Source organism: Microcaecilia unicolor, chromosome 2 (assembly GCF_901765095.1).
Source record: "Microcaecilia unicolor chromosome 2, aMicUni1.1, whole genome shotgun sequence".
NCBI classification, from domain to species: Eukaryota; Metazoa; Chordata; class Amphibia; order Gymnophiona; family Siphonopidae; genus Microcaecilia; species Microcaecilia unicolor.
The window spans coordinates 75,266,818-75,292,809 of record NC_044032.1 but is presented as its reverse complement, the minus strand read 5'-3'; the positions used below and the strand labels follow the sequence as shown (position 1 = coordinate 75,292,809).

Here is a 25,992-nt window from a genome sequence, read left to right as displayed (position 1 = left end):
GTTTATCTTGTGGTCACTGCTTTGCTCCTTTTTCCTATACCAATTTCCATACTTATCATAACTGGTTATGGTCAATATGGCTTTATAAACCCAACTGCCAAATTTTCTACAAGATTGCCATTGGTGTTTAAAACGGTACCTGTAAGTTCCTTGCCCTCGCATGTACCTGCTATATTACCTTGTGGTCATCTTTAAAGGTTATGTTAGTGAACCCTAGATCTGTCTGTAATAAGATTCCTGTACTGAATGACTTACTTGTTGACAGAAAGCCAGACTTATTTTGCAACACATTGTCCTGGCTTTCTATCACAGGTGTTGTATTGCTTAATCAAATAATGGATAATTCTATAACTGTGCGCCTTGGCCATGCAAGTGCTGAAAATAGGCTCTTTCACATGTAAGTGCACTAAGGGATATTCTATAACGTAGCATGTAAGTTCCTTGGCACATAACTGCAAGGGAGAGGGCGTACACATGGGCAGAGCATGGGAGAGGCATGGATATTTCTGCAACTTACTATAACTTTTGAATTTTATTTGTTTTTTTATTTAAAAAATTTATATTCTGCACTCTCCTGCAACTCTAAGTGGATCACAGCATCACATACATAATCAATACTATTGACCCATCTTCCTCCTCCCTTTCCTATCCAGTATACTTGAACGTGCTGTTCACCACCATTGTCTTGACTTTCTTTCATCTCAAGCTATTCTTGATCCACTTCAATCTGGCTTTTAAGCCCTCTTCATTCAACTGAACCAGAGCTTGCTAAAGTCTCCAATGACCTGTTCCTGGCCAGATCCAAAGGTCTGTATTTTTTCATCATCCTTCTTGTTCTATCTGCTGCTTTTGATACTGTTGATCACCGCCTACTCCTTGATATGCTGTCCTCACTTGGATTTCAGGGCTCTGTTCTTTCCTGGGTTTCATTTTATCTCTTCCATCGTACTTTTAGTGTATACTCTGGTGGATTCTCCGCCACTTCTACTACTTATCATTTCTATAGCACTACTAGACGTACGCAGCGCTGTACACTTGAACATGAAGAGACAGCCCCTGCTCGACATAGCTTACAATCTAATAAGGACAGACAAAGAGGACAAACAAGAGATAAGGGAATATTAAAGTAAGGATGATAAAGTAAGGGTTCTGAACAAGCGAATAAGGGTTAGGAGTTAAAAGCATCACTTCTATCCCACTATCAGTTGGTGAACCTCAGGGATCTATCCTAGGGACCTCTTCTTTTCTCCATCTATAATTCTTCCCTTGGTACTCTGATCTTATCCCAAATCTACCTCTGAAATTACAGCAGGAATCCAGGCCAAAATATCAGCCTGCCTGTCTGACATTGCTGCCTGCATCTGAAACTAAACATGACCAAGACTGAGCTTCTTATCTTTCCCCCTAAACCGAACTCTCCTCTTCCTCCATTCTCTATGTCTTTGGATAACATCCTCCCTGTCTCATCAGCTCGTAACCTTGAGGTCATCTTCAACTCCTCTCTCTCCTTCTCTGCACATATTCAACAGACTGCTAAAACCTGTCGTTTCTTTCTCTATAATACCACCAAAATTTGTCCTTTCCTTTCTGAGCACACTACCAAAACTCTTATCCACATTCATATCACCTCTCGATTAGACTATTGCAACTTGATTCTTACAGGTCTCCCACTAAGCCATCTCTCTCCCTTTCAATCTGTTCAAAATTCTGCTGCACAATTTATATTCTGCCAGTGTCACTATGCTCATATTAACTCTCTCCTCAAGTCACTTCAATAGCTCCATATCCATTTCCGCATACAGTTCAAACTCCTCTTACTGACTTACAAGTGCATTCACTCTGCAGCTCCTCAGTACCTCTCCACTCTTATCTCTCCCTACACTCCTCCCTGGGTAAACCTCTTTTATCTGCACCCTTCTCCTCCACTGCTAACTCCAGACTCCGTTCCTTTTATCTTGCTGTACCCATATGCCTGAAATAGACTTCCTAAGCTGGTACGTCAAACTCCATCTCCAGTCGTCTTCAAATCTAGACTAAAAGCCCACCTTTTAACTTCTAACCCTTACTCACTTGTTCAGTACCCATGTTTTATCATTCCCACCTTAGTAATTTCCTTTCCCTTATTTGCCCTGTTTGTCTGTCCTAAAGATTGTAAGCTCTGTCGAGCAGGGACTGTCTCTTCATGTTCAAGAGTACAGTGCCGTATATGTTTAGTAGCGCTACAGAAATGATAAGTAGTAGTATTAATCTGCCCCTCCCCCCAGACATGTTTTTAAACTTTGGTGTGTGTGTTTGTGTGTGTGTGCACATACATGCATACAACTGAGGGCAATTTCCAAAAGTCATTTACCCAGGTACATGGGCTATTTGAAAATCACAAAAATTCAATCATAAAAAAATGCATGTTTAATCTTAGCTGGTCAGGGCACACCCAATCACCAGACAAGGAAAAAAACTCCACTTCAACTTTCAAACGTCAAAATGTCTCTAATTTTCAAAAATTATCCTTCCCAAAAGACCAACAAGTAGAACATGAATGAGCAATCAAAAAATCAAAAATTCTCAGTTTAAAACTGCAAATAATGTTTTCAATTTTAAAAAAATACACTTCCAAGAAGTCGATAAGTTTGCAATAACTATCATCTTGGAAGTCTTTTAAATGTAGCATTATTTGCGGTTATGTAATGAGAACTTTTGATTTTTTGAGTGTTCTTTCATGTTATACCTGTTGGTCTTTCCGGAAAGGATAATTTTTGATGAGGACATTTGAAAGTTGAACTAGAGGGGTTTTTTTCTTGACCAAAGATTGAGTGTGCTAAGGTCCTTTTACTCCACTTTTTATTATGATTTAATTATTGAAATTTATTTCCCTCAGACCAAGGTATTTCTGTCTGTCAACTATAATCATGTGTGATTTTTCTGGACTCTATAGTTTCCTCTTATAGTTATTGATGTACTATTTGAGAATCACCCACTCTTCCTGCAGGTAAAAGTATGCATTGGTGGTTCTTTGAGTTTTGGGGGTTGTCAGCTTTGGTTGCAGCTGCTCTTTCCTGCCCTTAAGAAGCTGCTGCCGTAGGTGATATGCCTAGTCTTGCCTAATGGTTGGGCTAATTCTGATGGGATCTGTGCGGGGTAAGCATACTGTTGCAAACAAAACTTTATAAGTGAGGGAATGGGAGCCCTCTCCATCTTGTATAGTTTCCAACTCTCTTCATCACAAACCTATTTGTATTAGTATAACTGCCATCAGCAAGGACCTAAGCTATGTTTTTAAATTATGTGGAGGACAATTGTCAAATGTTGTACCAGCAAAACAGACAGTTTAAAACAGCCCCTCTTCCAAAAAAAAAAAAAAAAAGAAGTATAAAGAAAGAGGATCTCAAAATATCTTAATAGAAAATCCCACTGACATACTAAAATCGACAAGATGAAGATAGAGAGAACAGAAATCCTGTTAAAATTAGTCAAACATAATTATATGGAGAATGGCAATATGACTAGTTAAGTTGCTAGACTGGCAGCTGATAAAAAAAAAAAAAAGAATTACCAGTGGATTAGGGAATTAGTTTTGCAGATGGGCAGTGGGTTGTCACAAAATGACTAGCCATCCGCCTGGGGTTACCCCGTGGTCACTTAGAGGATCTATCCCTAGCACAGCTCAGGTCCACCTGCATCTTCCGCTTGTGCTCTACACTAGCACCCTCCTCCCACCGACTGGGTCATAACTGCCTCTGTTTGAGTCTCCCCAGTGATTTCTCTGTTACTGGGGGGCCACACTCCCAGTGGTCCGTGGTCCCACAGTTCCTAGAAAGCACTCACAGACCCAACACACAAACCATCAAGATTCTTTATCAGTCCAGACAGGCAGAGGCAATAAACTGAAAGTTGCTTATTGTCTTAAAATTCTGAACAATGAACCGAAAAAGTGCAATCAGCAAACAATAACAGGTAATTGAAATATGGATCAATTATAAAACTATCTAAACATTTGTTAACTTTCTAAAATGTACCTGGGAAGATCAGGGCATATAACTGTTCACAGAGCCTCAGCAAAGAGATCCTACTCTATTTTCTTCCTGGTCAAGACTGGGGAAAAAGCCAGTAAAATCCAAATGAAATTGAGCTCCTGGGCCAATCAGAGCCCAGAACAAGTTTTAAAAGTATACTGCTCACAGTATTGTAGATCACTTCCTCACTGAGGGGCCCATTTACTATGCCGCACAGACACCTACGTGTCTAACACGCATCAATTCGGAACTACCGCCCAGCTACTGCGTGGATGATGTAAAATTGATAAGGTGGAGTTTCCTGCTCATTTTATTAAGAACATGTTAATTTTGGGAGTAATTTTACATAATGGATTAGAGCTGCAGGAAGTAAGAAACTTCTTCAGATATTCTGGTTTCAGAGTCAATGTAGATAAAATAGAAGTGCTAGTGGTGGAAATCACTTACAGAGACTTCCCAGGACACACACTAGATATTTTCACCCACAAATTCTCATCAGAACCTAACCTCACACTTACAGATAAAAAATGGACAGCCATGCCATGGTCCGATCACTACAAAGCAAACCTCTCCCTCCACTGGAGAACAAAAACAAGGAAAAAAAAACCTATACTACGAGAGGCAAAATAGACCCACTAACATTCTGGCAACTATTCTATACCGATGAATGGATAACACCTACAGACTCACCCCAATTTCTCCAAGAATGGGACAACAGATGCAGTAGTGGTTAAGGTGGTGGACTTTGGTCCTGGGGAACTGAGGAACTGAGTTCGATTCCCACTTCAGGCACAGGCAGCTCCTTGTGACTCTGGGCAAGTCACTTAACCCTCCATTGCCCCATGTAAGCCGCATTGAGCCTGCCATGAGTGGGAAAGCGCGGGGTACAAATGTAACAAAAAAAAAAAAACAACAAAAAAACAATACTAGACAATATAGCACCACTTCAAACCAGAACCTCACATAGAAAAAACTCAATACCATGGTTTAATGAAGAACTGAAAGAACTAAAAACTCAAGTTAGAAGATTAGAAAGAGCATGGAACAAGAAAAAAGACGAACACACACTCAAAGACTGGAAACAACTACAAAGAAAATACAAATATGCTATCAGACAAACTAAAAGAACATACTACAAAACCATAATAGGACCAAATTACAAGGACACACACAAACTCTTCTCACTAGTAAACAAACTCAAACTACATTGGTTACCTCTAATAATATAGACACCCCATCCGCAAACAACCTTGCGAACTACTTCAATGAAAAAATTATAAAGCTCAGATTCATGATACCTACCAACACCACTGAGTACACAAGCATCCTTGAATGTCTAGACCCAAAACCTGGAGAATGCCCATCAGATCGATCATGGACCAACTTTGATACAATATCGTCAGAAGAAACCTCACATTGGCTCAGAAAATACGCCAAGTCACAATGCAAATTAGACATTTGCCCTAACAGCCTAATAAGATCTGCCCCTAAACAATTCAAAAAAGACCTCACGAATCATGTAAACCACAGACTTCAAAATGGCCTCTTTGTCACGGATAAAGGAAATATCTTACTGACTCCGCCACCAAAAGATGCTAAGAAAAGAACAATGGACCTAACCAACTATCGCCCAGTAGCTTCTATTCCGCTCACAACCAAACTCATGGAGGGCATAGTGACGAAACAACTTACCGAATACCTCAATCCTGCATGAATCTCAATCAGGATTTCGATCAAATCACAGCACCGAAACTGTATTAGTATCCGCAATGAACTCATTCAAACAAGCAATTGCAACTGGTAATAACATACTTCTCCTACAATTCGACATGTCCAGCGCCTTTGACATGGTTAACCATGAAATACTATTACACATACTAGAATACTTCGGAGTAGGAGATACAGTTCTCAAATGGTTCAAAGGATTCCTGACCACAAGATCATACCAAGTAACAACGAATGCGGACATATCACCCCCATGGATACCTAAATGTGGAGTTCCCCAAGGATCAACCCTCTCACCAACTCTCTTTAACCTAACGATGATACCTTTAGCCAAACTTCTAGCCAATCAAAACCTCAACCCCTACATATACGCAGACGATGTCACGATTGCCATCCCGTTCAAACATGATCTAAATGAAATCACCAAGGAGATAAACCAAAGCCTCCAAATCATGCACTCCTGGGTGGACGCATTCCAGCTAAAACTTAACGCAGAAAAAACACAATGTCTTGTACTCACTTCTCAACACAACACAAACAACTACTCCACCATAACCACACCATACTACTCCCTTCCCATCTCACAAAACCTGAAAATCCTTGGAGTCACCATTGACTGAAACCTCACACTTGATGCCCATGTGAAGAACATGACAAAAAATATGTTCCACTCCATGTGGAAACTCAAAAGAGTAAAACCTTTCTTCCCAAGATGCATCTTCCGTACCCTGGTATAGTCAATGGTAATAAGTCACCAGGACTACTGCAACGCACTTTACGCTGGCTGTAAAGAACAGATTATCAAAAAACTCCAAACAGCCCAGAATACTGCAGCCAGACTCATATTTGGAAAAACTAAATATGAAAGTGCAAAACCCCTAAGAGAGAAACTTCACTGGCTACCACTAAAGGAACGCATCGCGTTCAAGATCTGCACGATTGTACATAAAATCATTCACGCAGACGCCCCAATCTACATGCTAAACCTTGTGGACCTACCTCCCAGAAACATCATAAGATCAGCCCGCAAATTCCTCAATCTGCACTTCCCCAGCTGTAAAGGACTAAAATACAAGCTGATACACGCCACCACTTTCTCTTACATGAGCACGAAGTTGTGGAATGCACTACCTACAGCCCTGGAAATCATGGATGAAATAACTAACTTTCGCAAATCTCTGAAGACACATCTCTTCAACAAACCCTACAAAGAGAACCCATAACCTACAAAACTACCTCACCAACCCACCCAGTCATTAAAGTCCACCTTCTACACTAACCTGCCTCACACCTTCTTTCTTCCTTCCCTTACCTAATCTGTGTACTTTACTAATTGTAACTGATAGCCTGGAATGACTATGTCATAACAAAACCCTGTAAGCCACATTGAGCCTGCAAATGTGGGAAAATGTGGGATACAAATGCAATAAAATAAATAAATAAACATAACTCCTTTTGCAGAAGATTAGGAATTAGCTAGAGAGCTGGATTTCCTTAACTCAAAGCTGAACAGGGCATACAGAGGCAATTATAGTACACCTGAATGTAACTCACCTTGAGTTATTACTGAAAAGGAGCGAGTTAAAATAAAAATAAATAGTTAATTCTTATTTTTGTTTTCGCAAATGTTCATTAGTATTTACCTTGGAATTTATTTTTTCAGAAGTGGAATATATACTGTGACCCAGTGGAATATGTACTTAAAGAAATTTGCCTGGAAGAGCAAAAGGCCATGGGTTAGCTAAAACAGAAACTTATCCAGCCTGGAGTCCTAGGGCCTTGTTCACTAAGGTGTGTTAGTGTTTTTAATGCGTGTTAACTATGTAGGCACCTATAAGAATATTGTAGGCGCATACACGGTTAACGCACATACATGGTTAACGCGTATTAAAAACGCTAATGCGCCTATAATGCGGCTTAGTAAACAGGGCCCCTAGTTTGCAAATGTATTATAGGGCTACAGTCTTGAAGGCCTTCAAAGACCATTTTGACAGACTCCTGGGAGCGCACTGGAAAAAGCTGAAATGATTGTTCTAACCCTTCAACACTCCAGTGGACAAAGTATACACATAGAGACATCAGTACAGCACTATTTAAAAACACAAAAACAAAAAACAAATATAAAAATCCGGAAAGCATTTAAGAAGAAAAAATTAGTCAAAAATGATTAACCTTCTCTTTATGCAAAATAGATCTCCTATTCTCTACCATTTTTCATTTGGGGCATTTCCTTTTGAAAATGAGTATGCAGGCCCATGGGTACAAAGTAGCAGAAAGCTCCATGAGTTTTTGGAAACTGACTCCTATAATTATCTCATTTGCAGTAACATGCTGTACTAGGGAAGAACATAGGTCAGACACCTACCTCCTCGAGTTGCAATGGTTGTGCCATCATAGGAAAATGTCAAGCATGATGTGTCAGTGCCTGGAGCATGTGCTTGCCTGCAGTGGAACTTTGTATGGACCTGTTCAGCAAGCCAGAAAGACACATAAAATGCATTGCTTTAACAATATAATAATTTCTCATTAAATATTGTAAAAAGTAGTTTTGCAAACAATACATGCATATTATCCTTTAAATTTCACACAACCAAGTGCAATCAGAAAATCACTTTACAGACAGCAGATGAGTAACCTAATGGTTGGTGCAGCTGGGCCGAGAACCAAGGAAGCCGTCTTTTATTCCCACAGCAAGTCCTTAACCCTCCATTGCCCCAAGTATAAAAACTTAGATTTTGAGCCCACTAGGGACAGAGAAGCACATGTATATAATATATAAATTGCTTTGGTTATACCACACAAAGATAGTATGCACCATGTATACTCTATATTTATGTACCTTAATGCAATACCATCCGTAAGTCTGATACCCGGAAATGGCAATCGCCATTACGACAAATGTAAGCCACATTGAGCCTGCAAATCGGTGGGAAAATGTGGAATACAAATGCTACAAATAAATAAATAAAAAGTATATCAAATGCGTTATCCATCATTTTATATATTTTTTCTCTCTGAATGATGGCAGCACTTGGCTGATGAAAATTCCCATTCCAAAACACCAAAAATTAGCAATTGTTAAAGATGTCAACAAAGTTAAAAATATGTATTTTTAGTAGAAGCTCCATTGGTACTTGTGTTTACAATGGGCACAGAGCTTTAGTTATATAAGGAGAGCAGTGTAGTCTAACTGTACAAAATTCATCTTTGCACTCAGTGCTCGACTTGGAGGAAGCCATATACCTTAAAAAAAAAGTTTGGACAAATTCCTGGAGGAAAAGTCTATAGTCTGCTATGAGACAGACATGGGAAGAAACTGCTTGCCCTGGGATTTGTAATATAGAGTGTTTCCATGATTTGGGTTTCTGCCAAGTACTTGTGACCTGGTTTGGAAAACAAGATACTGGGCTAGATGGACCATTGGTCTCACCCAGTATGGCTACCCTTATGTTCTTATGATCTGCTAACTGGCAAAGGAGGTATAGAAAGCCCAAATAAAACTATTATTTTTTAAACATTTCTCTTGCAGAAATAACAGGATTACGAGGAAAATTGAGAAGACTTAGGTTAAACCTTCTTTGATAATTTTCCATTTTCTCTAATTTGCTTTTACTAAAGCTTAGCATGCACTAAGGGGTCCTTTTACAAAGGCACACTAGTGTTTTTAGCGTGTGGGTTAAATATGCATACATTAAACACTAGAGACGCTCATATATTCCTATGGGCATCTCTAGCATTTAGTGCACACTAATCATTAGCATAAGCTAGAAATGCTAGTGTGCCTTTGTAAAAGACTTCCTAACAAAATTAGTTCACTCTAAATACTAAGATGCCCATAGATGCATAATGGGCTCCTTACTAATTTTGTTAGCACATGCTAAGCTTTAGTAAAAGGGCCACAAAATAACATAGTAGATGATGGCAGATAAAGACCTGAACTGTCATACTCATTATGAATTCATGATTAAACCAACAATGAATATGGTATATGTAATAAACCACGAAATAAGAAGATTGTAGGCACAAAAGCTTCAGAACATCCAGGCAAAAGCCTGTATTGGCATTAGACAATCATAAGCATAAAGGAATCCTAATGGAAACAAAAAGCTTCTTAACATAGCACTTATCTCAAAATATGCAGCATTTTCATCTTCTGTTGACAAAGTGCAAAAATTTCAACTATTTCCAAAGTCCAGTGTTTTCATTTTCTCTCATCGAAGTTCGATGTTGGCCGGCGTTTCACTGATCTGCTTCAGGAACTCTGAACAGCTTCACATTCTTTATTGGTGCTACACTAGAGCTACCGAGCAGATCAGTTACTAGGCCACGAGCTCACTAATCTTGAAGAAACCGCTACTACAAATACAACTCTCCAGGTCAGGTACTTCAAGCGACAAATATCTAGTGCCTCAGTAGTTTTCATCAGCAAGATAAGAACATCAGAATGCCTGATAGAAGGATTCATAAACAGGAAGCCTCGCATTTAGCAATACTGCCAAAAGGCTGCCTGGTAAAGTTTGGCTCTTTACAGATAATACCAAAATCTGCAATAGGGTAGATACCCCTGATGGTGCAGATAACACAGGGGTCCTTTCATAGCTATTTTCCTCTTTTTTTAGTCTCTGGCGTTTTTTAATTTAATTTGCCGCTTTTTTGAACTTTGACCCGGAAATGATGCATATAAACATCATAGGACACTTGCAACAGTTTTTCCAGCTTTAATAATGGTGTGTCCATTTATGTACGCTAGAGACTACAGTAAGTATATTTTTGTTTTGAGACACATTTTATGTATGCGCATCATTGCACTATTGGCATTTACATTTTAATATTTAAACTGTAGCAATTTTTTTTAGAGACGCTGATATCCATACTCATGTTGGTCTCTGCTGTAACGCTGTAGGCGTCCTTGCTTTCATATATACTCACTCGAAGCAGTATTGCACTTTTGTTTTTAATCTTCAGACTTCTGCAGTTTTGCTTTTTAGAGACGTTGATATCCACACTTCTTGTGGTCTCTGCTTTAATGCTGTAATCATCCCTGTTTTTATGTATAATCACTCGTAGTAGTATAGCAGGAAGTTTACTGGCAACGTGGTGGTATCATTTTATTGTGTTTAATTCTCCTCCGATGCTGTGTTAATATTTCATTGCACCTCTGTCAGCCTTTAAGGGCATTGATAATTGTTTGTCACACATAACAATAAGTGCATCATTTTATAACACGGCACTTGTAACGTTTTAGATATTTTATCATTATATCGTGTTTATATATGTGACATCGCTGTGCCATGACGTTGTTTTGATTACAAGACGTTTTGTATATAGCATTTCTTATAAACACATTGCACTAGTCATGTCAATACACAATGTAGTCTCAATACACCTTATGATACCTAAACTAATGTTATATTATTAGTCGTGATCCGCTCTAATTTTATTTTTTGGTTTTTTATTAATTCTTTTTGATTTATGATTATAGGGATTCCCGTTTGAGCTGTTTTTTTCTTGACTTTTATACACCATATGTGAGTAACATTTTTATTGTTTACATTTATCTTCATTTTTTATCTTCATTTATTTTTATTTTCATTACTTATCTTTCATTTTTATTTTGTCATAATTTTTCCTTATTTATTTTTAATTCATTTTTCTTTTTTTAGTTCTATACATACTACCCCATTCCTCATTTTTGGTAACAGAGTATTATTTGATTGTGTCCATGTTCACTTTTTTATAGTTGCCCCTTTACGAAGGTTTCAAATTAGGTATGTGCCCTTTTATTATCTCATTTATACATTTTTTCTATACATATTTGTATGAAGTTCGTAACCTATACCAGTGCCCTTGCTTTGCTTTTATGTGATGTCAGATTTTATTATGCTTTCATATATATGTTTAAATGCACTGTCATACAATTGTTGCATTACATATACTTCTTTTATATATATATTTTCTTAAATATGCTCTTTTATGTACATGTATATATACTTTCTTATATATGCTCTTTTTATTGGACAGTGCGTAATGCTTATTCATGTGCGTAATGTGCGTAATGCTTATTCATGTAATTATTCTAGTATACTCTCTATCCACCTTATAATTGAAAGAGAAAAACGCCTAGATTTCGACCCAAATCGGGAGATAGATGTTTATCTCACAAAAACGAATAAATCGGTATAATGGAAAGCCGATTTTGGATGTTTTCAACTGCACTCCATCGCGGAAGCGTACAAAGTTGATGGGGGCGTGTCAGAGGCATGGCAAAGGTGGAACTGGGCGTGGTTATCGGCCGAGGAGAGATGGGCGCCTTTCGCCAATAATGGAAAAAAAGTATGCATTTGTAGCTAGAATTTAGGGCACTTTTCTTGGACCCTGTTTTTTCACGAATAAGGGCCCAAAAAGTGCCCTAAATGACCAGATTACCACCAGAGGGAATCGGGGATGACCTCCCCTGACTCCCCCAGTGGTCACTAACCCCCTCCCACCACAAAAAATGATGTTTCACAACTTTTTATTTTCACCCTCAAATGTCATACCCACCTCCCTGGCAGCAGTATGCAGGTCCCTGGAGCAGTTGTTAGGGGGTGCAGTGGACTTCAGGCAGGTGGACCCAGGCCCATCCCTCCCTACCTGTTACAATTGTGCTGCTTAATGCTTAGTCGTCCAACCCCCCCCAAACCCACTGTACCCACATGTAGGTGCCCCCTTCACCCCTTAGGGCTATAGTAATGGTGTAGACTTGTGGGCAGTGGGTTTTGAGGGGGATTTGGGGGGCTCAACACACAAGGGAAGGGTGCTATGCACCTGGGAGCTCTTTTACCTTTTTTTTTTTTTTTTTTGTAAACGTGCCCCCTAGGGTGCCCGGTTGGTGTCCTGGCATGTGAGGGGGACCAGTGCACTACGACTCCTGGCCCCTCCCACGAACAAATGCCTTGGATTTATTCGTTTTTGAGCTGGGCGCTTTCATTTTCCATTATCGCTGAAAAACAAAAACGCCCAGCTCACAAATTGTTGAATAAAACATGGACGTCTATTTTTTTTCGAAAATACGGTTCGGTCCACCCCTTCACGGACCCGTTCTCGGAGATAAACGCCCATGGAGATAGACGTTTTCGTTCAATTATGCCCCCCTTTGTATACTTAGTAATATTTCATATTTTATTATTTGTTTTTTGCCAATTTATATATTTGATATATTATGCTCGTATGTGTGTTATATTTTATTTATTATGATTTATGATAATTATTATATACTTGTTCATTGTAGCCCCTGACGCAGCCCTAGGTGGACGAAACACAGCCTGTGTCGGGTGATTTGTTTATACACAGTATCTTCAATAAAATCTTTTTGTTGTGATATTGATCTGCTGGCTTTCTTTCCAAGGTTTGGCTCTTTACAGATAATATCAAAATCTGCAATAGGATAGATACCCCTGATGGTGTAGATAACATAGGGGTCCTTTTACAAAGACGTGCAAGGGCCTACGTGCGTGCGGCACGTGTCAAATTGGCATTAATGCCTGGCTAGCATGTGCACCTGGCGGTAATTCCGAGTTTGGTGCATGCCGAAAACCCGCAGTAGAAAATAATTTTCTACCTTGGGGGTGTTCCCAGTGGTAATCGGCAATTAGTGCGTGCTGGACGGTTACCGATCGGGAAATGCATGAACCCTTACTGCTAAGTCAAGGGGTATCGTTAAAGGCTCAGGCCATAAGTAAACGTGCGCTGGTTTTAATTTTGCTGCATGTCCATTTCCTGGCCCCCCAAAAATCAAAACCTTATTCCAGAAGCGGTGGAGAAATGGTCTAGCACGCGTCCAATAAATATGCCCACACTACTGCAGGCCACTTTTTGGTGCGCCTTTGTAAAAGGGTCCCATAAGGAGGGATCTAGCAAAGCTGGGAGAATGGTCCCACAGAAATGCATTGGGCCATCTTTTTTTTTCCGGGAAGGAGGCTTATTTCTCGAGAACCCTGGCTATGATTTGGTTAATTTTGGAATTCTATATTTCTTTTTTTTTTTTTTTTACATTTTTTCCCACTCTGTTAATTTTTCAGTAGCTGAACTCCTGTTCCATTAAAATGCATTAGACCATTTTTAGGGGGGGGGGGGGCTTATTTCTCTGTAACCCCTGTTCGCTGGCAGTTTTCCCAGTATCCAGTACATACTGTGTGTTATTTCTGAGGTACCTTAAATACATCTTTGTAGTTTCAGAGTGTTTCTGTGATCTCTGAGGCAGATTGGTTTTGCAACGCTGAAACATGACCCTGTGTCGGCTCCTGCTCCTGGTGCCTTAAAAAAGACTCTTCATTTCATCACTCCCAGTGTGGAAGTCATTGTGTCATCCCCTAATTCTCCTAGTAAAATACACATGAAATACTCATGCTGTTCAGAAGCTATGTGAGTGAGTGATTTATGAAAAAAGTCAGCTGTTCTCTTGAATTGCAAATCAGCTCTTTGAAACTTAGTGCTGTGAAATCCAAGCAATAGTTTTTATTTTTTATTTATTTGGTACACTTGTATCCCACATTTTCCCACCTATTTGCAGGCTCAATGTGGCTTACATAGTACCGTAAATGGCGTTAGCCGATTCCGGTATGAACTAATACAATTACAAGGTGATATTGTGGTAGAGAGAGGTACATGTGTGGTAAATACAATTGGGGGAACATTAGAGAGGGAGCGGAAGAGTTAGGATATGTCCATTACAGTCTTTGGTTTCATTATGTCGCAGGTATCCAGGTTTTTTTATGTTGGGTCAGTGGGATATGTTTTTCTGAACAGGTCTGTTTTTAGTGCTTTCCGGAAGTTTAGGTGGTCGACCGTAGTTTTTATTACTTTTGGCAGTGCGTTCCATAGTTGTGCGCTTAAGTAGGAAAAGCTGGATGCATAAGTGGATTTATATTTGAGTCCTTTACTGCTTGGGTAGTGGAGGTTTAGGTATGATCGTGCTGATTTCCTAGTGTTTCTGGTTGGCAGGTCGATGAGGTCTGTCATGTATCCTAGTGCTTTGCCGTAAATAATTTTATGAACTGTAGTGCAGATTTTGAAAGCGATACATTTTTAAATTGGAAGCCAGTGCAGTTTTTCTCTTAGTGGTTTGACATTATCAAAACGCGTTTTTCCAAATATGAGCCTAGCTGCTGTGTTTTGGGCGGTTTGAAGTTTCTTTATGATTTGTTCTTTCCATCCCGCATAAATTCCATTGCAGTAGTCTGCATGGCTTAGTACCGTTGACTGTATCAGGTTGCAAAATATTTCCCTCGGGAAGAATGGTTTCACGCGTTTGAGTTTCCACATTGAGAAAAACATTTTCTTTATGGTGGATTTCGCTTGGGTCTCTAGTGAGAGGTTTTGGTCAATTGTTACTCTGAGAATTTTCAGGCTGTCTGAGATAGAGAGGGTGTATCCTGGGTGTTAATGTTTGTAGGTTTATATGTATTGTATTGGGATGAGATGAGATGATGAGGCAGTGTATATTTTCTGTGTTGAGATTTAGTTGGAATGCATTTGCCCATGAGTTCATGATGTTTAAACTGAGCTTGATTTCATTGGTGATTTCTGCCAGATCATGCTTGTAGGGGATGTATAGTGTGTATAGGGATGTATAGTGCCCGCCAAATCCAGCCACCTGCTCCTGCCATTCCAGCCCACCAAATCCAGCTTGCTCCAGTCAGCCTGATCCAGCTCCCCAGCCACCTGCAATCTGGTTTCCAGGGTGACTATATGTTTATGCTTGATTTCACTTGATATGATCTGGTGGTTAGAAAACCCTTGATTCAAATGAGAGTGTTACCACCGATTCCGAAGTAATCTAGGAGTCTTAGCAGTATGTTGTGGTTAACCATGTCGAATGCACTAGACATGTCAAATTGGAGGAGGAGAATGCTTTTGCCTATTGCTATCTCCTGCTTGAATTTAGTTAGGAGAGTAAGTAGTACTGTTTCGGTGCTGTGTTGGGGTCGAAATCCTGATTGTGACTCATGTAGTATGGTGAATTTGTTTATGTAATCATTACGTTGTTTGGTCACCAGTCCTTCCAATAGTTTGACTACTAATGGGATAGATGCTACTGGGCGGTAGTTGGTGATGTCGTTTGTTTTTTTGTTTTAGTGCATTAAAGACCAGAAAACAAAGAACGGCACCTTACCTAGAAGGGAAACCAAAGAGAGATTTTCCTCTAGAAACAATAAAGGCAATTCTAAAACTATGAAAATATGAACATTACAAAAGTGAAAAATTATGCAATATAAGAAATAAGTAAAAGGGACTCATAAACAGATGGAAAACTTATAGCCAGAAACTTGTTGCAAGGCTCTCTGTGAAAAACACCCAACCTTGCTGTGCAACATGGCTTATCTGATTCCTCAAGGGTCAAAGATTACTTAAAAATAAAACACTCTGGGCCCTTTTACAAAGATGCAATAGTGTTTTTAGTGCACGCTAACCATGCATAGGAATATTATGAGCGTCTACATGGTTAGTACACGTTAAAAACGTTAGTGCACATTTGTAAAAGACCTCCTTAGAGAATAGTTTATAAAAAAAACACAAATTCATTTTTGACCACAATTAGCTTAGTCCCAATGATGTTCTACTTGAATCTATAATACTTATGTCTTTTCAAAAGATTCCTGAAGGCTCAAAAAATCTCGGTGAGGTGACCACATTGTTTATCTTGAAGAACATAAAAACACAAAATATTGATGAAGGCTTGAAAAGCAGATTTATGCCCTCCTGAAATCGCTAAAAATCACTACAAAAATCATTAAAACTGTATAAAAAAACGCTAAAAAAATCTTCTACATCCAATTATCAGCGCTGATTAACTTGTTAAATGACACTAACTGGACTACATTATGGGATGTATTTAAGGCTTACATCAGAGGTGTGATCATCTCCTCTACAGCCTCTGTAAACAAATAACTTAATGCTGAAATTAATGATCTAGAAGCTTCCTTACAATCTCTGGAGTTTGCTCATCAAACCAAACCTTCAGAAACGAATGTGCTCTCTCAATCAAAAAAAGGGCTAGATTTACTCACAATTCTCCGCTAAACAGGAAGACAAGTAAAATAATTTTTATGCAATCAGCTCAATACTACTCTGAGAGCAACAAAAGTGGCCACCTTTTGTCTAATTATCTATCTAAAATCTAGATATGAGAGGAATAATACCACTGCTATTAAGGATGAAAATAATAGCTTGCTGACCTCTAATATGGCTATCTCTAACAGGTTTAGATCTTTTTATATCTCTCTACATACATCTGAAATTAGGCCCACCCCTATAGAGTCATCTTTCTTTAATGACCTTGAACACTGTCACAACCTGATAATAACATGCTGGCCAAATCCATAATGGTGGAGGATATCAAAAATAGTATGGCCACCAAATTCTACTCAGCCTTTCAGAAAACTTCATCACTAATAATATCTTCCTTTTTCAATCACCTTATTCAATCTGGGGAAGTTTGTAGTTTACTTACGGAAGCCACAATTATTGTACAAGTGAAACCTGGCAAACAACCACTTGTAGTCCAAAATTACAAGCCTTTATCCCAATGCTGAAGCAAAACTCTTCGCTAAAATTATTGCAGACCAACTACAAAAAGTCCTACCCAAGTTAATTAACAATGATCAGACTGGCTTTAAGCATGGCTGATACTCCTCAGACAACACTTGAATGTTTACTATTTTTTGTTACAGGCTCAAACAATCACAGATCCAATTGTTGCCATCAGATTAGATGCTGAAAAAGCATTTGACCATGTTGAGTGGTCTTTTCTTTTCTACATCTTATAGTCATTCGTTTTTTCACTTGAAGTAATCAATGTGATCAAAATATTATAGACTGACCCTACCACTAGGATCCAAATCAACAACACAGTCTCCTCCTCTTTTTCTCCATCCAATGCTCATTATAATCCCTCTTATTTAGCTTGGCTTTGCAGCCTCTCCTAATTGCAATTAGATCATTCTCCACCATTTCAGGTGTCAATATTGGTTCTGTGGTTACCAAAACATCTGCTTATGCTGAAGATATATTCCAATCCTTCCTCCATTCCTGCCATTATGGATCTCATTGCTAACTAATCTTCCATCTCTGGATATAAGCTTAATGCCACCAAGACTGAATTAACGCTTCTCAATTGACCTGGTATCAAAGATCAGATTCAAAAATATTCTTTGCAATGGTCTCCTAATGAAATGAAATACCTAAGCATCTACTGTGGCCCATATATTGCTGATACCATCCGACTGAACTCTGATCATCTCATCATACTATTGATCTAGTCAGCAAATGGTCTCCCCTTCGCCTACATTTGTGGGGCAGGTTGGACACAATAAAAATGATGATTGTTCCAAACATTAATTACATACTCAGCATATTCCCAATACTATCCTAGCACTTACAAATCTCTTGAAAAAATCTTATCTGCACTTTTATGGACCAACAAAACTCCACGCATTGCTATGAAATAGCTACAAGGTCTCAAAGTGGAGTCAATTTCCTCAGTTTCTTCGAGTATCATACAGTCTGCCTGATGCGCCAGAGTTCTCAACAGCCACAAAGAAGGACACATCCTTTGTACCAATGTGGTTACGATTTGAAGCTGAACGATGGTTCAATATCCCCTTACAATTTCTCTCCATAATCTGCCATGAAAAACAGTTTTCTAATGACCTATTGAAATCCACACAGACAGCTTTCTTTGAAGTTGATAAACATACCCAAATTCCTTGGACCTCTACCTCTCATATTCCTCTATGGAACAATCCATTCTTCCAAATCCATAATAAATGTGTGAATTGGCAGCCTTCAAGGACAGCTGGCATCATGACTGTCAATCATCTTTTGGATGGCTGTTCATGGCTACCGTTAGATTCTTTATCATCTAGATATAGTTTATCATCTCAACAATACTTTCAATAGATTCAGCTTAAACACTGCATCTCCTCTAAGATGACTATTTCTAAAATCAACCCTGCATATTCAAGTTGCTGGGAGCTTTGCAAAACACTCTCAGCTGGACCTAAGGTTACCTCTAAGTGGTATAAGCTCCTGCAGTAGTGGAAATTCACTTCAACTTCTACAACTGAAGCATCTTGGGAATAGGACCTGGAAGTTACCTTATCCTTGGAACACTGGCAGCTATTATGGCCCTCACTTATCAAAGATAAAACAACAAGGCAGAACTTGTAAAAATCAGTTTTTATTACTAGATTAAAAACTCCTAGAAATTTAACATAAAATGCCGGACATGGCCATGTTTCACCAGTATAAAAAAGCTGCGTCAGGGGCAGTGATTCACTGTAAATGAAAATAAAATTATTCAGTATCTAATAATAAAATTCTATAAGAACATAAAAATAAATAAAGAAATAAACTATTAAAAATACAAGAGGAACTCTCAGAAGAACTCTTAATAACAGCACCATACTAAAAAAAAACCTAATGTCAAGGTGCTAAAACTATGTGCAAAGTTAAAACAATAAATAACCAGAGAGGCTTACCCAGTTGATGTAAAATTCCAAAAATAGCCTGGCTGGTATAACTGTTAAAACATACCAAGCTCTAAAAAAGAAACACCTCCACAGATGATAAAAACAGCCTAACTGGGCTGAAAATGAATCCATTAAAAGTGCACAATATACTTACAGATTCTGGGATCAGTCTCTCATAAAAACGCTGTGATTGTATCAACCAAGCTTATATGTATGCTGAGGTCATGCATGGATAATTAGTACAAAACAAGCAATACTTGGTTAAAACCTAATAAAAACATATGCTTGAAATGCAGAACCACTAAAAACAGCTTGAGAGTGTCCTTAAACCAAAAAAGTTGCCAGTGTTTACATCCGTGGAAAATCTCTACAATGATTGGAAAGAAAAATGTAAAAAGAACACCCTGAGATGTTGTAGGATTCATAACCACTAAGATCGATGCAAAAAACTTCTTAAAAGGTCCTGAAAACAGAAAAAAATAATTTAAAAAGGTGGTGGAATGCATAGTAAAGCTGGATGTTACCTTATCCTCAGAACACTGGCAGTTATTATGGCCTTCACTTCTCAAATCCACAGGTTCCACAGCTATCCCTCAATTGGAATGGTGGGATTCAAGATAAGAATCATAGAGGGGCATTTTCGAAAGAAACGTCTAAATCAGAATTTGGACGTTTTACAAAGATGTCCAAATTCTGAACAGGAAAGAAGGTCATTTAAAAAAAAGATGGATGTCTATCTTTTGTGTTCCAAAATACTATGGACGTCCTGTGATTTGAACGTCCTTTGTTTTGGTCCATTTTCGAACAAAAGATGTCCAAATGCAAGACGTCCAAAACAGAGGAGGAGTGGCTTAATGGTTAATGCAGCAGGCTTTGATCCTGGCAACATGGGTTCAATTCCCACTGCTGCTCCTTGTGACTTTGGGCAAGTCAAATGCACAAGGGGCATTTTTGGATATGACATCTAAGTCTGAATTTGGTCGTTTTTTGTAAAACGTCCCAAATCAGAACAGGAAAGGTCATTTTCTACAAAAAAAGTCTATCGTTTCCTTTTGAAAATGCTGTTTGGAAAAATGTTTTGTGATTTGGGGGAGTAAGGGGAGGTGATCCCTGAGTCCCTCCAGTGGTCATCTGGTCATTTGGTGCCCCTCTTGTGTGGAGTAGAGGGGTAGCTTAGTGGTTAGTGCAGCAGACTTTGATCCTGGGGAAGTGGGTTCAATTCCCACTGCAGCTATTTGTTATAAAAACAGGTCTAGCTCAAAATGTCTTAAGTTTTAGTCATGGACGTCATTGTTTTGTTCCATTATTGCTGAAAGACGTCCATGTCTTAGGAATGCCCAAGCCCCGCCTTGAACACGCCCCTGGAACACCCCCTTGAGATTTGGCCGTCCTTCTGACGGACTTCAGAGAAAGATGTCCAAAAAGAGGTTTTGATAATACTGATTTGGACATTTCTTTGAGATAAACTGGATATACTGGAATTAACTATGTTAACAATACTATGTAAGCCACGTTGAGCCTGCAAATAGGTGGGAAAATGTGGGATACAAATGCAATAAAATAAATAAAAGTCCAAAAGCTGACGTATGTCACTTTTTGGACGTCTATCTCTTTTGAAAATGAGCCTGATAGTCTTCCAGTTTATCTGAATAAAAGAAGTCCACCAAAGTCTTTCTTTTTGCTGGAGACAAACAAAATTCTGAAGGAAAGGAAATTTGCAGAACTGTGTCTGATCTTCTACATTCTTTTAGAAGTAGTGGACCTCATATTAAAACGACTTTGCTATCAGATCTTTGATCTGCTTTCTTCCTTGTAGACTGCTTTGAGCTGATTGATCAGTGCTGTCCTTATGAGTCTTGAAAATCTGAGAGTTAACACTTTCCACATGGTTCTCCTTATGTCAAGTAGGTTGTGTGCAGACTGTTTCCTGCTCAGTACTAACTGGCTGTTTTTGCATACTGACAGCCACATCTTGGCATAAATCCTCTGCATTCTTTCAGCCGCCTTGAGCCTGCCATGAGTGGGAAAGCGCGGGGTACAAATGTAACAAAAAAAACATGGTGCCTGAATCCTAGTGTCACTTGAACCTGATTCTAGTTGGTAGAACCTTTGTTTTGCATCTTAGAAGAGACTTGCAGGCTCATTTTCAAAAGAGATGGACGTCCATCTTCCGACATAAATCAGTACTTGGATATCCATCTATCAGAGACGTCCAAATCAGTATAATCGAAACCCGATTTTGGACGTCTCTAACTGAAGTCCGTCGCAAGGACGTCCAAATTTCAAGGGGGCATGTTTTTACTGTATTCTTTACCATGTAAGATGCTTTCTTTTACTATGTAAGCCGCACTGGACCTGCTGTATGTGGGAAAGAGCGGGGTACAAATGTAATAAATAAATAATAAATAATTAAATAAATAAGACTTGGATGTCTTTGACCCATAATGGAAAAAAGCAGAGACATCCATGACTAACACTTGGACATTTTCACCTGGACATATTTTTCTTACGAATAAGGCACAAAAAGGTGCACGAAATGACCAGAAGACCACCGGAAGGAATCAGGGATGACCTCCCGTTACTCTCCCAGTGGTCACTTACCCCCTCCCACCCTAAAAAAATCATTAAAAATATTACGTGCCAGTCTCAGATGTCATACTCAGGTCTATGACAGCACATGCAGGTCCCTGGAGCAGTTTTAGTGGATGCAGTGCACTTCAGACAGGCGGACCCAGGCCCATACTCCCCCCTACCTGTTACATTTGTGGAGAAAACAGCGAGCCCTCCAAAACCCACCACAAACCCTCTGTACCCACATATAGGTGCCCCCCTTCACCTGTAAGGGCTATGGTAGAGGTGTATAGTTGGGGGGAGTGGGTTTTGGGGGAGGTTGGGGGGCTCAGCACACAAGGTAAGCGAGCTATGTACCTGGGAGCATTTTATGAAGTCCATTGCAGTGCCCCCTAGGGTGCCCAATTGGTGACCTGGCATATCAGGGGACCAGTGCACTACAAATGCTGGCTCTTCCCAAGTCCAAATGGCTTGCATTTGGATCTTTTAGACATGGACGTCTTTGGTTTCGAAAATAGCTGAAAGTCAAAGATGTTCATATCTAAGGACGTCCAAATCCAAGGATGGCCCTGGTATTTTCGAAACGAAAGATGGACATCCATCTTTTTTCAAAATATGTTTTTCCCCACCCCCGGATTTGGACGTTTTACAAAGATGTCCAAATCCCAACTTAGACGTTTCTTTCAAAAATACCCCTCTTGGTCTTCCAGTTTCACCACTGACCTCTGTAATCTACCTTGTATGGAGAATACACCCCACTTTCTGGTCCTACTCTTGACCATCAAAATAGAAGAATTATAAATGGGTAGTCTGAAGTTCTACATTCTACAGTCACCTCCAGTTCTCCCACTTAATGAACAATAAGGCACATTAAAATCTATTAATAGGACATCACAAAACATTTCACATATAGAATTTTTCAACATATAATGAATATTGCAGAAATATGTCCATAGTAAGGGGCCTTGGAAGAAAAGAATAAAGGATTGGGATTAATCATATTAATTAAATTGTGAAGAGACTGAATACAGAGTACCAGCACATCTCTGACATCAGCAGAATAACGTTTTCTTTTTTTAAGTTTTTTTGAAGCAAGCTGCTTGTTGCTAGATGGATTACGCAAACTAAAAGACATAAAATGATTCACAATTTGACCTTACCTTCACTAGGACATGGTACACTTTAAAGCACAGTACAGCCCAGTTAAGGTCATGTCCTATATTCAGTTAAGCTTTATTTTTAAGATTATTTATCACCAAAATCCACTATAAATGTTCAGTTCTATATTCAGCTACAGAAAGGATTAACTGAACGAGCACCACTGCTATTCCTGCTGATCAGATACACCTTTACATCTTAATTATATAGTGTTCCTAGAAAAATACTTCAGTGACAAAAAGTGAGCTCTCAAAATACTGAAAACTCTGGGAATGTGATATGGAGGAGTATTTTCAAAGCACTTAGACTTACAAAGTTACATAGTAATCTATGGAACTTAGTCTAAGTGCTTTGAAAGTAAGACCCAAAGTATATTATGGACAAATGTTTAATGTGTTTTAGGAATGGAAGAATGTCGCTTCCTTGTTTGATGTTTGTTTTCACCACCACTAACCTACCCCTCTTCAAATATTGGTGACTAAAAGGGGGGGGGGGGGGGGATGTTCACAATTTCAGTCAATTATTACTTGCACAAAAAAGTGCAAAATTAGCTCCAACCACAATGTTGATATATTACAGGTAAATCTGTGGAAACAATTCCTCTATATTTAAAGATCCCGCAAGAGGAAGTGTCTCACAATTTAAACTTAATCATACACAAGTCTGCTACAAAGACAATACCTCAACAGATCCTGCAAAATGTTCTATAACCCTGTCTGTTACGACAAACTAAGATTACATTAAAGATTTGAAGTTTTGGGGGGGGGGGGGGTGTCACATGATGCTGTGAGAACGGGAGGACGTCTGTTGGACCGTCTCCAAGATCCCAACCCCTCTTTGTGCAATAATACCCTATTTTCTTTACAATTAGGAGAGAGCCGGACTAATTTCAGAGGAGGATCGCGTATGGACAGATTTTTGCAGCACATGAGTAGTGAAAGGTCAGGAAGAGCAAGTAAAACTAACCACACATGAGCCAAACCGCCAGAAGATAAGATGGCAGATCTACTCCCCACGGCAGTTTCGCAATTCAAGGAGTCGGCTTTGGTGGACCTGACCCCCAGGCAGTCAGCCAAACACTGGGACCCTGACTTGAACTGCTATCTGGCCAAATTACACACTTGGAAAAGCTGCTCACCAAGACCCAGCAGTGCACATCAGAGTTGGAACAGTACATGTCCACGCTGGAGGACACATCGAACCTGGGGACTCTGGACGTGGATTCTTGAAAGGCTCAGCTCTAGCAACGCACAGAAAAATGGGAAGATCTGGATAACTGCTCCAGACGTGGTAATCTCCGATTCCTTGGCATCCTGGAAATTATAGTGGACAGCCAATTAATCACTGTGCTTGAAAGCTAGATGAAAATGAAGTTTTCCATGCAGCACGCCCTGGGCCTGGTGAGATTTGAGCATACACACTGCTTGGGCCAGAAGGGAGCACGGGATCTTCGTCCTCGGGTAGTTATTGTTAAACTCGATAATTATGTTCACAAGGTGGAACTTCTCCAGATGTACTAAACTAAATGAAACATCCTGTGCTATTATAGTCAATTTGTTCACATTTTTCAAGATTTTTCCCTGGCGCTGATAAAACGGTGGAAACAATTTCATCCTATTTGCGCAACACTAGTGAAGAAGCAGATTTGCTTCATGTTTCTACACCTGGCGTTGTTAAAAGTGCAGCATGAGGGCTGGTGGAAGACCTTCAATGCAGTGCGTGCAGCAAGAAATTTTTTAACACTCTGTCGCCCAAGGATGGGGACACCACTTGAGCATTCTTGGATTGCGATGTGTATTTAGTCCTGTTCAGCTTTCCTGCTATTCCAGTGTTCCTGGGTTGCTTGGGTATTTGTGGGCATCTATTGTCAGTGTAATGGCTATAATTAATATTGATGTGGGTTGGGGCCCTGTGAAGTGTCTTAAATGTGCCCTACTGGAATTCCTGGTTTGCCTGGGGATGTCAGGTATTAGTATGTGTGTTACATTGGTGGGGGGGATTCAGAAGGGGGGAGGTGGGGGAGGGCAGCTGTTCTGTGTGTATTTTAGGACTATGGTGAAGTTCTATTTACTATCTTTGGTACTAACCTTTCTATTTGCAGGTTTGTTTACTGAGACTTACTCTTTACAGTTTGGTAGCACCCAGTGGGTGCTGTTCTACTGGCCCTTGGGTGGAGGCTAGGATGCCAGGGGTCCATATCTCTCTATGTTTTATTTGGTTATGGGTGATGGCCAATTGAATGTTTTGTCCTGAAATATCTCTGGGATTTCCTCAACTGTTAAGTTGACAAAAATCTTGATCTTGTTGAAACATCATAAGGCTGATGTATAGCTTGCCTTCAAGAAACGAAGTTAACTGATCAAAATTTAAAGTGGAGGTGGGTGGAGGATTTTTTTTTCTGCTGCCCATAAAAAGAGAGGGGTGGTAGTTCTCATCTGTAAAAATTTGCCCTGTACAATTCATGAAGTTTGTAAAAACACCATAGGGAGGTATTTACTGCTACAGATCACTTATTGGGGTGTACATTTCTCTTTGATGGTGGTTTATGCCCGTTTATGACCATGTTATTTTTTTTTACAACACTGGCTGCCATTGGGGTCTGGGATTTATCTTGCCCACTGATACTAGCCGGTGACTTAAATTGGGTTTTGGACTTTCAGCTGGATCGTTCTGGTGGGTTGGCATCCCCGGAAGAGCGAAGTATAGTTCGAGGGATACCTTATTTGTGTGCAGCCATGGGTCTAGTTGATCCTTGGAGATTATTGCATCCAGACTATACACATCTCTCTAGAGCGCATGGCATCTGGTTGTGCATTGATTACATTCTACTTTCACAATCATTACTCTCTGCAGTACAATGCATAGAGATAGGACCACAGGAGGTGTCTGATCACTCCTTTGTCCAGAAGCAATTAGAAGTGGGGGACCCAGTGGAAATCTTAGTGTTTGGAGGTTTTCTGCGTACTTGCAGGATGACGTGTACTTCCAGACTTACTTATCTCAGAGATGGCAGAATT

General features: G+C 39.5%; 1 protein-coding gene across 2 annotated transcripts in view; it reads right to left on the bottom strand.

The window, feature by feature from the left end:
- Positions 1-25,992, bottom strand: part of WDR70 (WD repeat domain 70) — a 596,086-nt gene that overhangs the window by 177,030 nt on the left and 393,064 nt on the right. For both annotated transcript variants that reach the window (XM_030193048.1, XM_030193049.1), the window contains exon 11: positions 8,101-8,200. In XM_030193048.1, coding sequence (XP_030048908.1) covers positions 8,101-8,200 — 100 coding nt within the window. The remainder of the gene's footprint in view (positions 1-8,100; positions 8,201-25,992) is intronic.